Source organism: Marmota flaviventris, chromosome 2, assembly GCF_047511675.1.
Source record: "Marmota flaviventris isolate mMarFla1 chromosome 2, mMarFla1.hap1, whole genome shotgun sequence".
NCBI lineage: Eukaryota > Metazoa > Chordata > Mammalia > Rodentia > Sciuridae > Marmota > Marmota flaviventris.
The window spans coordinates 168,947,080-168,963,217 of NC_092499.1; the positions used below are offsets into that span (position 1 = coordinate 168,947,080).

A 16,138-nucleotide genomic window follows, 5' to 3' on the forward strand; every position below is an offset into this window, starting at 1 on the left:
AACATGCATAATACAAGAGTGTCTGCAAAATGGTCCAATTACCTTCATCTGCTTTAAATCTTCTATCCTCACTTGAGGGATAAGTTCAATGCCTAAAAAAAGTCATTAAAAGTTACTGTGCATATTAAAAATCAGAAAGGATAACAGTTCATCTGAAATTTACAGATTTGAAAACTTATCTAATGACTTTGAAGCAGAATTACATGTAACGTTATGGATATGAACACCTTAAATTCCTATGATACAGCATTTAAATAGACCATTGAAATGATTAGTGTCTTAGGCTCCCTACAAGAAGAGCCTGAGAAGTCTCCTTCTCACAAACAAGATTTCTGTGCACATGACATACTGATGGTAGACTCTCAGGAGAAATCCAAAAGGGAGAGAGAAAGAGGGAGGATAGGGCACAGGAAGAAACAGGGTGTACTTCTAGCAGAAATGCACTCTCAGCCTGATCCTATGTATAAATGGCACTCTTGAGAGTCACTCTACCAGGATGAAAGGAAGGTGGGCTTTTGTGACTTCAGATGAGTCAGCTGAGAGCTTCAGAGGTTTTATAAAACCTTTCAGGTAAGAGAACTCCCATGGTTTGGGCAAATTTCTGGAAAAGAAGCAACTAAAGTCAACATTCTTAGCAGCTGGTGGATGCGCTAAGCAACTCCAAAGAGGGATCTGATCAGGTACAATGTCATCTATTACAGTTACTTTAATCTTCTGCATTTCAAGACATATAACATCAGTCAACTAACTCCCAACGCTATTCCCAAACTTAATCATCATCAAAGAACAAAATGTTTTTTTTTTTTTCAGTATCATTCTTTTAACAAATTTCATCTTTGTACGTTAGTAACTATAGAGTGAAGCAACATACAGGACATAATGAAAATTATTGTATAACAGGATGCTGCCATTAGAACCCCCAGTAATGCAATAAGTCAGCCAACTATCTGAGTAAAGCTAGCCCAGGTGTTGTTATGGCAACCACCATTGCAGAAGAATATGAATCCTTAGTGGTTTCTGTTCACAGATTTTCATTTGGGGCCAACAAAATGAATGTGTCCTCTGCACTGTAATTGATTTTCATTAGAATCCCAAAGGCCAGGGTAGGATACATTCAAGAAACATCCAGCATCAAGTCCCAGGCCAGTATTTCTCCAGCTTGGCTCATTTTAAGATTTGCACATCCAGTATGAGGGTGGGAAGGCTGCAGAGACAGAGTCTTGATAGAGAGAAATCAGGGTTGGCATCTATAACATTTTAGGAGAGGAGTGTGAAGGGTTTGCGGGGTCCCTCTCTGATGTCTTGTGTCTGATATCACAAGCCACCTTCCTGCTTTTTGGCAGAGAGTAAGTGAAAAGGTGGTGTAGGGCAGGGAACTGAATCCTGGCACAGCTAATAGCTCTTTACCCTTGAGTCTCAGTTCTGTAGCCTATAAAAGGAATATGCAGGATTTGGGAGGCATATAAGATCCTTCAGAGATCTACCAACTACTATATGATCTTGACCCAGATGACTAGATTTTCTTTTTTCTAAATATTGAGAAGTAGGAACCTGCAAAAACTTACACCTCCCTCAATAACATTTGTACACTGTTTCAGAAAGACACAAATATCTTGTAAAAGTTTTGGTTCCTATATATGATCTAATTAGAACAAAGAAACACACATTTTACAGATAAGGAAACTGTATATACTCAGTTCTATCTATTTGCCTAGAGCAGTGTGATCAGTAAAACTTTTATAATTTTTTCTTTTTTTTTTTTTTAGTTGTAGATGGACACAATACCTTTACTTTACTTATTTTTATGTGGTACTGAGGATCAGTGTCTCACATGTGCGAGTCAAGTGTTCCACCACTGAACTACAACCCCAGCCATGGGTAGAAATTTTTGATGACAATGGACACCTATGTGCGAGGTGTCCAATAGAGAGCCACCACCTACATGTGTGGCTCCTGAGCACCTAAAATATTGCAAGTGTGAATAAGAAACTCAAGGTTTAATTCTCAAGCTTAAATGAAATTAAATACATTAAAAAGCCACAAGTGGCTTCAAGTCTCTGTCTTGGATGGTGGGCAATTACAGGATTCTCTGGTAGGAAAGTAGGTCAAGTAGCACATTTCAGGCTCCAAAGATTCTGGCTAATTGAATTTCCACTATATAAAGTTTCATTCTTATCAACATAGTTCCTCTAAAATCACCTGTTTTCTCTCAATCCCTAATTTGAAAATTAACTAGGAACTGAGTAATTTCTTTCTAATTCTTTGTCTTTAAAATGGAAAAGGTTTTGAAGCAGCATGGGTGCAGTCACTGCAAATCCAGGAGAAGCACTCTGAGAACCTCCCAGCCAGCGCCTCGCACCTTTGGAGAGGAGAGGAATCCACTCGGCTGTACACCATGCCCTTGGCACATGGGATTTTTCTCAGGGCCTTGTTTCACCAGCACCTCTCTTTTGTTTTTTTCTTCTGTTTCTCTTCCTCAGTTCCTACTGACAACACCAGTGGTCCACCAGAGCTGGCATTCCATGTCTTATGCCATATCAAGGTTTTTTTTTTAAAGCCAGGTTCCCACCCTCATCATCCAAGTGTCTCTGGCTCCATAGTAATTTATTTTATTATAAGTTCCTGAGTCCTGTCCATAATTTCTTCTCAAAACGAATTCTTCTGTTTTTGTATTATTTTTTTATTACTGCCTTTAGTTATACATAACATTGGGGTTCATTTAGACGTAATCATACAAGCATGCAGTGTAATTTGCTCCACCTCAGTCCCCAGTATTTCCTCTTTCCCCCCACTCCTCTTTTCTCCACTTCCCTTTCCTCTATTCTCTATATCTTCCTTCTATTCATTGTTTTTTTAAAATTTCAGCTTTATGTATATTTACATAAAGCACTGAGAACTATTTCTTCTTTTAAATTTATCTTTTTTCTTTCTATTTTCTATTTATTCTGCCTAACTATTCTTATCACCCCTCCACTTGATCTGTCCCTCCTTCCTCCTCTTAATCTACCACAGATTTACTATCACGTTTCTTCCCAGATGTATCAGCAACAGCTTGAACTTACAGATGTTCAGAATCAGAATTATTTTCCTCTTCTCAATGACTCTCAAAAACAGTTCCTCCTCTTAACAACTCTACTTTGCTTACTATCCGGCTCTGGGACCTCGCCTTGAAGTCTCTGAGTTTTCACTGACCCTTTCCCTCCCTAAGGCTCATATTCAAGCTATTCTTCCTTCCTATTCTTCCTTCTCTTTCTTTTTACCCATTTTTCCTTCCTATTCTTCCTTCCCTTTCTTTTTCTCCTTCTGACTACTCCTAGCTCTATCCAGGCCCTCCTTTTCCACTGTCATTCTTTCATTAGCCACCTCCTTTCTAAGAAGAAAGGCTGCTTAACCCTTCTTAGACATGGTCCCAGAAACACACTGATGATGAGGTGGGTCTCACCTGTAAACCTTTTTCTCTGGTTGTTAACACTCTATAAATATAACATGGTATATGCTGTGACAGAGCATGATTCTTAATGAATCTTAGCATCTTGCCCTTTCAATTAATTCTTCTGCCAAGACAGTACTAATCTTCTTAAAATTCTTCATTCATTGCTGTGCCCCATCTCCTTATTGGGGTGATCCAAGAAACCTTTCCAGACCAGGAAGAAAGCTTGCCATGACCTATTAGCATTGCCTGTGCCCTCTTTCCCTGCACTGTATTGCTTTCCATCTCGTTCCTGCCCAGGCTGCCTTCTCTGGGCTTCTCCATCCTTCTAAAACTTTCCATTTGAATCAGATCTATGTTTTAAGGTCCAGCTCAACTGGGACCTTACCCTCCTCCCCACTTGCAGGTGTCTTGAGTAAGCTGCCCAGATGAACAATAGGGAGACCCTTCTTGTCAGAGCATCCATGGGGAAGACTAGAGCAGAGTGACAGCTGCTTGGCTCCTTCAAATGCAGCCTTCTTGGGAACCAAGGTAAAGCAGCTCTAAACACAAGCATGTTCCCTCTGGAACAAGAATCACGGCTGTCTTAAGTTGGTCACACTCTTTCTCAGGCCACCTAACACCCTATAATTTCTAATGTCTTTATGTATTGGTAGGTGTGAGACAAGAACTTTAACACAGCTCCCTCATTTTCCACTGTCCATCTCTGACTGAGTGGCTAATGTTCATAATGACCAGGGCCAGTATGCAATGCCCAAAGCCTGTGTCATTACATTGCTCCATGTTCTTTTCAAGAAAGAACAGACAAACAGCTGGAGGACCAGGGCAAAACTGAGATACTTTGTGCCTTCTCATTTTCTAATTTGTTTCCCAAAGCTCAATGCACAGTTTCCCACTAAATTGCTACATTGCTTTGGATTGGAAAAGTCTGTCACTTCTTACCTTTAACTGCAGCACTGTGTGTACATAAGTGTAAGAAAAACTTGATTTCCTTATATTGAGGACACTGAATTCATGCATAAATGAATAAACAAAACTGACAGTAAGAATCCATAAGGTAAAATAAAAATTCTTATTGCTGTAAGGAGAGTGACTGTCCTAAATGATTCAAGGTCAAGGAGGATATTTAAAACGTTTAATTATCAGTGTAGGATGAGCACCATTGAATCAGAATAGAAGTCTAGCCAATTAGAATGAAAGTGCCTTGCTTTTGCTAAGGCTGGTTTTGAACTCTTGATCCTTCTGTCTCAGCCTCCAGAGGCACTGGGATTACAGGTGTGCACCACTGTGCCCAATTTTCACCCCCTATTAAACAGGGAAATTAAGTGCTTTGTCCAATCCATAAGAAAATGTGCTCCTTTGCAGTTTTAAGATCAAGTGAAAACTGGCAAAATTAGTGATTCTAAATCCCCTTATGAAAGACAATTTTAATAGCAGCTCCAATTGCCAGAAGAGGTAAGGAGCCCCACAACTCTACTGCACCTTTCTTGGCTTCCACGCCGGGGCCCAGGGCGGCTGTGGTGGTGGGTCTGAGCTCGGAGCTACTCTGAGGGGTCACATTGGCTTTGGCTGGGTTGGCCTTTCCTTTCTTGTCGTTCTTGGAAGTGTCGCTGGGCACATCAGCTATGTCACTCTGGAACAAAAACATTCAGACTGACCCAAATGAATGTCACCCAAGATTTAATATCTTACACATTGTTTTAGTGGATTCCATCTAGCCTCAGCATCTCCTGTTTCCCTGCCCTGGGGTTTTACTCTCTGAAAGGGTCTTTGCCTGGGAGGAGTAGAGAAGATGTGGATTCCTTAGGCATTAGCCAAAGGATGGAGACAAGGAAAGATAATGGAACACCTTTCCAGCTCCTGGAGAGAGGGTTGCTTCTACTCCAAATGGAGGAGTTTGGTAAATAAAACATTTACAAATAAAAGAATCAACAAAGCATGAATTGGAATGGGAGGCATTGATACAAGGGTTAAAGTTAAAAGTTAAAAGGTTAAAAGTGAAGACAAATGCTGTCTTCATTCATTCACTGAATTGGGTTAGTTAGTTCTTCAAAAGCATTTTATATTGTAAATTGCTCTAATATCATCACAGATGTTTTCCAATTCATTTCTAATGGGGCAGGGGTCCTCACATGTGCTAAGCTACTATCATAGAAGTGGCTTTTTCTGATGGTGGCCACATTTTACTCAATAGCCTGTATTGTTGTAGACCCTTGAAACTATTAGGAAATCAATAAGCTCAGTTTTAAAACCCCCTTTAAATCTTCTTCAATAATTTATTACTTTGTCTTGCTTTTGTAATCACAGTTTGGTGACCAAACTCCCCACCTTACTATATCTAATCAACCATGTCTACTTACAGTTTCAATGCCCATAGCTCTCATTTGATCTGCTCTCTTTTCTGTAATTGAGAGAAATTTCTTTGGATCTGATAAAGCATCCACAATATCTGAAAAAGAAGACGCAAGAGCTGTCAATTCTCTGTCTTACTGAAAACACCAAGAAAATACAGCTAATAAATTCTCCATAATCCTGGACACTTGTGAAGCTTTCCATTAAGAGTCTTCTCCTAGGATGAAATAATGGGTAAAAAAGCACAGCTAGTTGCAAAAAAACAAACAAACAAACAAAAAAAAAAACAAGAAATAAAGAAAGGCAAGAGTCACAGACCAAATGACTTCCTCTACCCTCTTTGTTGTTCCCCAAATAATGAAGATGGAGGAGGGCAGGGCGAACCAAATGAGCTGCCATGGGTTCTTGACTTTTCATTTACTTTGTGTGACTTTGAGCAAGTTAATTTATACCCCTAGCGTCAGTTTCCCCATGTGAAGATTGGGGTAGATACCACCTGTCCTGCAAAGTTAATGTGAGATCAATGAGATGATGAATGTAGAAATATGGTAGGTGCCACTAACACTATCCTATTTTAAGATTCAGAAGGCTAATGTTTAGTTTCCATGGTAGATAAACTGAAATATTTCTCCAGTGTTTTCTCAGCTAGGACTTGCACTTGAAAAACAGTAAAATTTTGGGGCTAGGGTTGTGGCTCAGTTGCAGAGCGCTTGCCTCACACATGTGGGGCACTGGTTTCAATCCTCAGCACCACATAAAAATAAATAAACAAAATAAAGACATTGTGTCCATGTGTAATTAAACAATATTTTAAAAAACAGTAAAATTTCATCTTTTATATAACATTGTTTGATGAGTTCCAAGTACTTTCAGAGTTTCATATAATTTTGCATAATTTACCAACACTATAGAAGGAATAATTGCTCTTTCTAAAATACTTTGTAATTTACAAATTTTAAAAATGGCTTTGGTTTATACATTTTTCCCTAACAGAATCACCTTCCTAATTACATTTTTAAGATGAATTTTCTCAGCACATGGGACATATAATTCTGTTTAAATGTTTTCCTTTCCTTTTTTAAATACAAATTTAAATAAGCCCATGGTAAATGTTTAAGTGTATAAAGTAAAAAATTCAACCTTCTTTCCTGCCAATCCTTTACCTCAAAGGTAAATATTGTTATTCATTGCCTGTATGCTTCTAGATTTTTTTTAAGACTCCAAATGGTTTCATAGTTTTCTGTACCAGTTTTTAAAATTTCACATATCTTAAAAATACTTCCACGTTGGCAATTTGGATCTTTTATGTTAGTTGTAAGAGCTGATTAATATTCCTTTTCCTGGATAGTGGTAATCTCTTTAACCAGTTTCCTATTGGTAAACAATTGGGGTCCTTTCAGTTATTTGCTATTAAAATACTGTTGTGGTGAATGTCGATGAACACTTCATAGCAATAGCTTTGTATGTGTTCAAAGGATAATTCCTAGAAGCTAGAATGGTAGCTAAGGAAGTGTATTGGTACTGGGGTTGTTTTTGCCAAATTGCCCTCCCCAGATGCTGAATCAAATTATTTTCTACTAGTAGTATATGATGAGGTCTGATTTTGGTTATCACATGTGGCCCCTGAGAACATTTTGCCCCTTTTTAATGGATGTGGACAAATTAATTCTTAAACCTTACTCAGGGAAAGAATCACAGTTAATTATTTTTGAGAATTAATATTTAGTAATTTATCTATTTTAAGTCTATAGGCAGGTAGTGTGTAGTTGGAGGTGCAGGTCACTGGAGGGGGAGTCTTTCGGGGTTATATTTTGTTCCTGTTGAGTAGATTTCTTTCTTTCCCTTCCCGGTTGCTATGTCCTGAGCTATTTTCCTCCTCCACACCCTTCCGCCATGATGTTCTGCCTCATCTGGGATCCAGAACAATGGAGTCAACTGACTATGAACTGAAACCTCTGAAACCATGACCCAAATAAAATTTTCCTGCTTTGAAATTGTTCTTGTCAGGTCTTTTGGTCATGGTGATGAAAAGGCTGACCATAACGAATAATAATATCATATCTAACAAATTTGGCAGTAATTTCTTACTATGATATAATACATAGTCCACCTTAATATCTTCCCCAATTAGAGTAGATTTGTTTGAATCAAGATACAAAGTCCACTCTATGTCACTGACATACTGTATCTCTGAAGTTAATCTCTTCTATTTGATTTTTATATTGCTTGTATCCAAGACATATCAGGTGCCCTATAAAAATGTCCCTTATTCTGCACTTATCTCCATTTTTCTCCAGCTCTAAGGCTTGACATTCTCCTTTTGCAAGAATACTTGATAGAAGGTGCTGTGAATTCATATGCATCACATGGAGGGACATAAAGCCTGGTTGTTCCTCTTGGGATGGTAAATTTATCCAGTAGGCTCATCTTGATCTCTGCATCTCTATAAAATATGGCTCTTTCCCTTCACAGCCAACTGCTGTCCCTCATGGTAATACTTTGCACCCAACAATACTGTTCACGGTACTGTCATCTCTCTTCAGTTGCATTTCATAATGAGGACATATGAAGCTATGAGAGCTCCTCTGATGCTGACTCAGCTCCTTCCTACACTGAATCCCTATGCTCTGTGGTCACTAGTCATCTACCATGAAATGATGTGTTAGGAGCAGCACATGAGTTTCCTCAAGTCATCCGCATGCCATGGGATGGGCCTTATGAATCACATACAGCACATGGGGATGCATTTTGACCAAGCCAGACTTTTCAACTGTGTCTGACTCACATATGCCTCTTTGTCTTTTCAACCACACTGTCAAAGGGCAAAGTGAGATTTAACTTTGTCCACTTAACTATCTTATCTTTCTCTGGATGAGAAGGTTTCCTCCAGTCTAGGCCTTTGCCTACTCTGACACATCAGGGACATTTTGCCTTGTGTTCAATTCCAATAGCACATTTCAGTAGGTGATCCACAGGGATGGCTTGTTAGGAAATATATACTTGCTTGTCTTTAATGATTGCATATACAATTTGAAGGCCTGAAGAGAGTTAATGACATTTTTGAGGGATAACTGGAAGTCCTACCATTAGGAATAACAGATAATGCTTTAGTCATTTAAAACCAGTTAAAGCAAGGCACTGAATAATCAAACAATCCATAATCCTTCCATCTTCACAAACTACTGTAGTTTTTGCATATTTTGCTATGACTTTTGCACCTGAGTTCATGTTTTACATAGTTTCCTTAAAGTCATATAATCGGCTCTTTATTTATTTATTTATTTTTTAATAAAAACTTGTTTAAATTAACTTTCATGGAACAAAAAAAAAGGTGATTACAAAAGGACTAAAGGTCAAAGATAAGGCTAAAGTTACTAGGTTATTGGAAACAGTTGTTTTATTCCTGGGAAATTTCAAATAACAAATTAAGATACTTTTAGAATATCTAATTTTGTCATGCAGTGGCAGGTACTTATTCTGCAGTTAGAATTATAGATCTATGCAGAAGGGAAACAACTGAATAATCAGGAAAGTTCCAATCAAATTTTTCATAAAAGTGTTCAGCACTAGGGAAACCAGGCATTAGCCTCTTTTCTATAATTTCTGCATTTTAACTCACTTTGTCCTCTGGGCAGAGGCCAGATATTGAGACAGATAGATAGAAAGATAAATAGCTATATAGATAACTGATAGATGACAGAGTGCCACACACCAAAAAAGGAAATTAATTTTTAATAGTCAAATTTGAAATAATGTGTCACTAGGAAATCAGAAGTATTACCTCAAATGTCAAATACCTATATACTTGGATAATTCTATTTGCAAATACTATTTATTTATTTTTCCTTGCCTTAGCACAGAAAAATGATTTGAAGAAATGCCTAAATAAATCTGGCATATTCTTAGTCAACATTTTGCATATGCAAGCAAACATAGTCTTTTTCTTTGGTGCCAATATGACATTTTACTGGGCTCTGTTCAGTTGGTTGGGGGTGAGGCCAGTGTGGGTGCGTATATCCCATTTAGGAAAGGGCCCCTCAGGGCAGTGGCAGGAACTGATTTTAAATGCTGATCAGCATTTTAAATGCTGATCAGTATTTGTTAGCAGGTGAATATGTCTAGCCTAGCCACACTGTACACCTAACAGGTACAGAGCTGCACACATAAACTCCTGACTCTGCAGAGAACCCACAAGGTAAGCTAAAATATTCTCGACCCTTCGAGGCCACAGCAGGGGCTCTGGAACCTGCCTATAGGAAAGACAGCAGAATACAACAGACACTAGTATGGCAATATGTAAATCAATGGATGTGTAACTGATGTGATTCTGCAATCTGTATATGGGGTAAAAATGGGAGCTCATAACCCACTTGAATCAAATTGTGAAATATGATATATCAAGAACTATGTAATGTTTTGAACAGCCAACAATAAAAAAAAAATAAATAAAAAAAATAAAAATTTTAGCTATTCAATAATATAATAGAGGCACCAGGATAATGCAAGTCATGTCTTTCTTCAAATGTCTGTTTAGAACAATAGAGGGTATTTCTCAGGTATGAGCTCTCTCAAGTTACTCTCTTAAAATAGACTTGCTTTTAAAAAGAAATCATGGCATTTGCAGGTAAATGGAGGGAGTTAGAGTAGATAATGCTAAGTGAAGTTAGCCAATCCCAAAAAACTAAATGCTGAATGTTTTCTTTGGTATAAGGAGGCTGATTCATAGTGGGAAAGGGAACAGGAACATAAGAGGAATAGACAAACTCTAGACAGGGCAGAGGGGTTACAGATGAAGGGAGGGGGCATGGGGTTAGAAATGATGGTGAAATGTGATGATCATTATAAAGCAATAAATTGGTGTGAATATATTTTGTATACAACCAGAGATATGAAAAATTGTGGTCTATGTGTGTAATAAGAATTGTAATGCACTCTGCTGTCATATATAAATAAATTTAAAAAAAAAAAAAAATTAAAAAAAAAAAAATAAAAAAATAAAAAGAAACCAATTTGCTTTATCTCATGTGCTTTTTTCTTCTAGGTTTAACTGAAGCTTTGCTTTTCTGTATTTTTAAAAAAGTACCATCTATTTCTGTCATTTCCAAAAGCTTCTCTCTGTTGGTGAAGACTCCATATATACTGTGCTTCCTTTTCCCTCCCTCTCTCCCATTCTTCATTCTTCAACTCCACATAGAATTGAAAGCATCAATTTAGGTGTCCCTAAGCATTAAAGAGAAGATAGCAATCCACTAATATAGACTTCCAGATACTCTCTTTTTGGAAGAAGTAAGGTTTTTTAATGTGTTTGCTTAACCATTGTTTTTCAAGGAATTTGGGTGCTTGGTACTGAGCACCAAGACTCCCCCTTGTCATTCCTATGAGTCTGTTTCTCGCCAAGGGTCCCTCAGAATCTCCACTCTATTATTTCTGTAATCAAGAGATAGTGGCAGAAAAGAAACATTTTCCTAATGGCTGTGAGGTGATGTTAATAAAGATCAACAAATCTCACAACAAATCTCATAACCCTCTTACCTTTCACCAAATGATTAGCCGTTTGTCACAATAATAGATCTTTCATTTTACATTTCCTACAATAATAGATTTTTTTAATAGGTGCTCAGGGCAATAGTATCCATTGGTCAAATATGACTGGGAAATACTTATGCTTTCTCTTCTTGTAACATTCATAAGACATCTCAGGATACTGTATTAAGGAGCCTTTATCAATTGCTTAATATACAAATTTCCAGTGAACCTTTTTGTTTGTTTGTTTGCAGTGTTGGGGATTGAAGCCAGGGTCTTGACCTTCTAGGCAAGTGCACTACTACTGAGCTACATTTCCAGCCTCTCCAATGTATATCAGCAGAATCTATCCTGCTTCCTTCCCCTCCAGATCTATTCTTGGAATTCTTTTTCTTTTTCTTTTTTCTTTCTTTTTTTTGTGATAATGTGGATTGAGCTCAGGGGCACTCTACCACTGAGCTACAGTCCCATCCCTCTTTATTTTATCTTTTGAGAAAGGAGCTCACTAAGTTGCCCAGGCTGGCCTTGAACTTGCTATCCTCCTGTCTCAGCCTTCCAAGTTGTTGGGATTATAGGTGTGTGTTCCCATGCCCAGATCTTTTTGGAGTTCTATTTTTAGTAGCTGAGAAAAGGCCATAAAAAATATATTACATGTGTGAGGTCCTGGGTTTAAGCTCTTGCTCCAAAGAAATAAAAGATAATACTATGAGCCTGCAAATTGAGTTTTCAGTACATATTGAATAGAAAGAATATGACATTATGACATTTTGGCATTCACTAAGGAGAAGACAAAGTCCAGCAACTTTAACTTGCATCAAGAAGTCCTGAGATCCCTGCATCAGGAATGGCACTTTAATTGAGGATGCTCCTTCTCTGGAAATATCTGGTGTAAGAAACAGCCATCTATCTTTGGAAAGGGTTGGAAAACAACCGCGTGAGGTTGTGGGCAGAGTGAAGGAGAAACATGCCGCCTACCTCCGGGATGTATCTTTAATCATAGGGGAGGCGGAAAGGGGGAAGCAGGCAAATAAACAAATGGTCACTTCATCCTGCTTTATGTAAAATAGCCAATCTGCAGAAGAGGAGACAAAATCTACAGCTATAAGAAGTAATGATGAGCACTGCTTCAGGAACATAATCTGGAGAGGGCCAGGAAACAGCTCAGCATGTCATTTAAATATAAAGCGGAGGCTCCATATATTCTGGAACTGTTTAGTAATAACAAAAGGACAGAAAATGATAAAACCCATTCAAATCAACAGTGAGTGGGAAAACAGAAATTCTGACACTCATTTAATTGTCACTGGCCCTGCAACTGTTTCCTGTCCCCAACAGCAATGGCTAATGGTGACAAAGCTGCATGATGAGTAAATTCCCTTGTCAGCTGCGTGTGCACCCACAGACAAAGCAACAGAGACAACCCCCATGCTCTTAGTCCCACTGACTTTGACAAAGGCAGAATGGCCCTTAGCACCCAACCTAGAATTTCTATTTTGTATGCGAATGTGGGAGTAAAAGATAGGACTCATTTTTTTTTTTCATGTTCAGTAGCAAAATAATATTGAAAGAATTAAGACAAAGCTTTTTCACTCATTCCGAGTCATCTGTTTCCTAAATATTACCATTTTCTTTATTATGCCAAAATTTAGTTGCTGACTAAGAGAATCATTACAGTTCGCATCCGGACTGCTGAGAAACAGAATTCTCAACGAAAGTTCTGACGTTCAAGTTAGCCATGTGCTATATGCTCTGAATGTGGTCTGTCCCTATCAAAACTCACATTGAAATTTAATTGTCAATGTGATGATACTGAGAAGTGGTAGGGGCCTGTAAGAGGTGTTTAGATCATGGAGGCTCCATGCTCACGAAGGGATTAATGTAGTTTCTGTAAGAGCGGGTTATCTTGAAAGCATGTGATTGTAAAAGTGTCCAGTCCCAATTGTCCCCTCATTTCTTTGTAAGCTCTTTTGGCCCTTCTGCTTTTTCCATCATGCATGGAAAAACACAAAGACCTCATCAGAAGCCAAGCAAATGTTGCTGCCCTTTCTTGGACTTCTAGCCTCCAGAACTTTGAATTAAGCCTCTTTTCTTTATAAAGTACCCAGTCTCAGTTGTTCTGTTATAGCAATAGAAAATGAACTAAGATTCGTATTGGTTCTGTTATATTTTTGTGTGTTTTGGGAGTTATTTTACAGTAGTAATGAGGAGAGATTTGATTGCCTCTGTTTTCTAGGGGGCAAGGAAGGAAAACAGATAACTCATGAGAGTGAAAGAGGAGCAGATGAAGAAAAGGGGCTCTGGAGCTATCTCATGTTGAGAGGTAGCTGGGTCAGCCAGAGTTCAAAGTCTCTACAGAGTTTCAGATGCAGGAGGTCAGAATTAATTAGGAACAATTACAAAAGCAGCAAAGTTCCTCATCTGTAGGAATCCATCACCGTACAGTGACCTCATGGAATAGAACTCCAAAAAAATAAGTGACCAGGAACTCCTGTACACGCTTGTCTAAACTTGGAAAGTCCTTAGGAACGTTTTTCTTGTTTCTGTAAAATGATGCCACCATCTGACATTGCTTCCAATGCATTAGAATTCTGAAACTTCTTAGTCGGCACAGGATTAAGAGATTTTTCTTAGGATGACCATGACACATTTATTGACTGTGGCATTTCATACAAACTAAAGGGTAAGTTATGGTGAGTGAAGAAAATAGAACCAATGGATTTTTCTTTACCTTGTTAAAAATACACAAAAAGGAAAAGAAAATTAATGGAGGGACTGCTATGGTCAGTATTGTTCCAAGAGCTCATTTGATCCTCGTTTTGTGAAGTGGGGACCAATGTTATCCAATAAGAGCACTAAGATATAAAGCATTATGCTTAATTCTGTGAGGTCAGATGGCCAATAGTCAGCAGTTCTTAGGAAACAGCTATGTGACCTTCGTGAAATAGCCTCCTATCAGCCAAGAAGAATAGTCTTTGAATCATCAACTATTATATTCATAAAACTTTATCTAGACATTAAAATTGTATCTGAGACTACCTTGGAGAATTATGAGAGTGGGGGACAGAAAGGGGTGAAGGAGAGAGATGTTATGAGTTGATTAAATTTTGATTTAAATAATTAAGGGAAACTAAGAACAACCTAATTAAATACAACAACTAAAAAGAAAACGGGTACTAAAGGTGAACTTGTAGGAAAGGGATACAAGTGACCAAGAAATATATAAAAATATGTTCATTCTGACTCATAATTAAGCGAGTTGAAATGATAAGATACCATTTTTACTACTACTACTAGCAAAAATTAAGAATTTTTTTAGAAACCAGAATTGATGACAGTGAGAACAAGCAGTGTGCAGACAATTTGTAGGATTAAATACTGATCCAATCTAAACAGCTGGACAGAGATAAAGTGGTAGAGCCATCACTGTGAGCATTACTAGGCCAAACTCAAATCACTGAAATCCAAAACTTTTTCATCATCAAAATGATGTGAAAAAAAAAGAAAAGCTTTTTGATGCCATCCCATTTATTGATTATTTATTTTACTTCTTGCACTTTAGGAGTCTGGTTAAGAAATTCGGTTCCTAAGAGGATATGTTAGTGTGGGGCCTACAATTTTTCTAGTATGTGCAGGGTTTCTGGTCTAATACTTAGGTCCTTGATCCACATTGAGTTGAGTTTTGTGCAGGGTGAGAAATAGGGGTTTAATTTCATTTTGTTACACGTGGACTTCAAGTTTTCCCAGCACCATTTGTTGAAGAGGCTATCTTTTCTTCAATGTATGTTTCTGGTGCCTTTGTCTAGTATGAGATAACTGTATTAGTGTGAGTTTTTTTCTGTGTCTTCTATTCTATTCCATTGGTCTTCATGCCTGTTCTGGCGCCAATACCATGCTGTTTTTGTTACTAGCTCTGTGGAATAATTAAGGTCTGGTATTGTGATGCCTCCTGTTTCACTTTTCTTTCTAAGGATTGTTTTTGGCTATTTCTGGGTTTCTTATTTTTTGCAAATAAATTTTTATGACTGCCTTTTCCATTTATTTATATGAAGACCACCACTGGAACTTTGATGGGAATTGCATTGAATCTGTATAGCACGTTTGGTAGTATGGCCATTTTGACAATATTAATTCTGCCTCTCCAAAAATGTGGGAGGTATGAAAAAAGAACCTACAGAATAGAAGAAAATCTTTGCCACCTGTACCTTAGATAGAGCATTAATTTCTGGTATACATAAAGAACTCAAAAAACTTAACACCCTCCCCCCAAAAAAAAAATAAGTGTCTGGAACTGAAGAGATACTTCACAGAAGAAGAAATATGAATAGTCAACAAACATGAAAAAATGTTCAACATCTCTAGCAATTAGAAAAATGCAAATTGAAACTACACAGACTTCCATTTCACTCCTGTCAGAATGACAACTATTAAGAATACAAGCAACAATAAATGCTGGCAAGGGTGTGGGTAAAAGGGAAAAGTCCTACCATACACTGCTGGTAGGAATGCAACCACTCTGGAAATTAGTATGGGGATTCCTCAAAAAAAGGAATAGAACCACCATTTGACCCAGTTATCCCACTCCTTGGTATACATCCAAAGGACTTAACATCAGCATACTACAGTGATGCAGTCACATCAATGTTTATAGCAGCTCAATTCACAATAGCTAAACTATGTAACCAACCAAGTATCCTTCAACAGAAGAGTGGATATTGAAAATGTGAGATATATATATATATATATATATATATATATATATATATATATATACACACACACACACACACACACACATACATATACACAATGGTGTATGACTCAACCATAAAGAAT

The 16,138-nt window shown here is 37.8% G+C and overlaps 1 protein-coding gene across 14 annotated transcripts in view; it reads right to left on the reverse strand.

Annotated features, from left to right (window-relative positions):
- Window positions 1–16,138, reverse strand: part of Plcb4 (phospholipase C beta 4) — a 394,666-nt gene that overhangs the window by 38,006 nt on the left and 340,522 nt on the right. For all 14 annotated transcript variants that reach the window (XM_027955170.3, XM_034636405.2, XM_071608749.1 and 11 more), the window contains 3 exons: window positions 5,791–5,879; window positions 4,913–5,063; window positions 43–92 (listed from right to left, as the gene is read on the reverse strand). In XM_027955170.3, coding sequence (XP_027810971.1) covers window positions 43–92; window positions 4,913–5,063; window positions 5,791–5,879 — 290 coding nt within the window. The remainder of the gene's footprint in view (window positions 1–42; window positions 93–4,912; window positions 5,064–5,790; window positions 5,880–16,138) is intronic.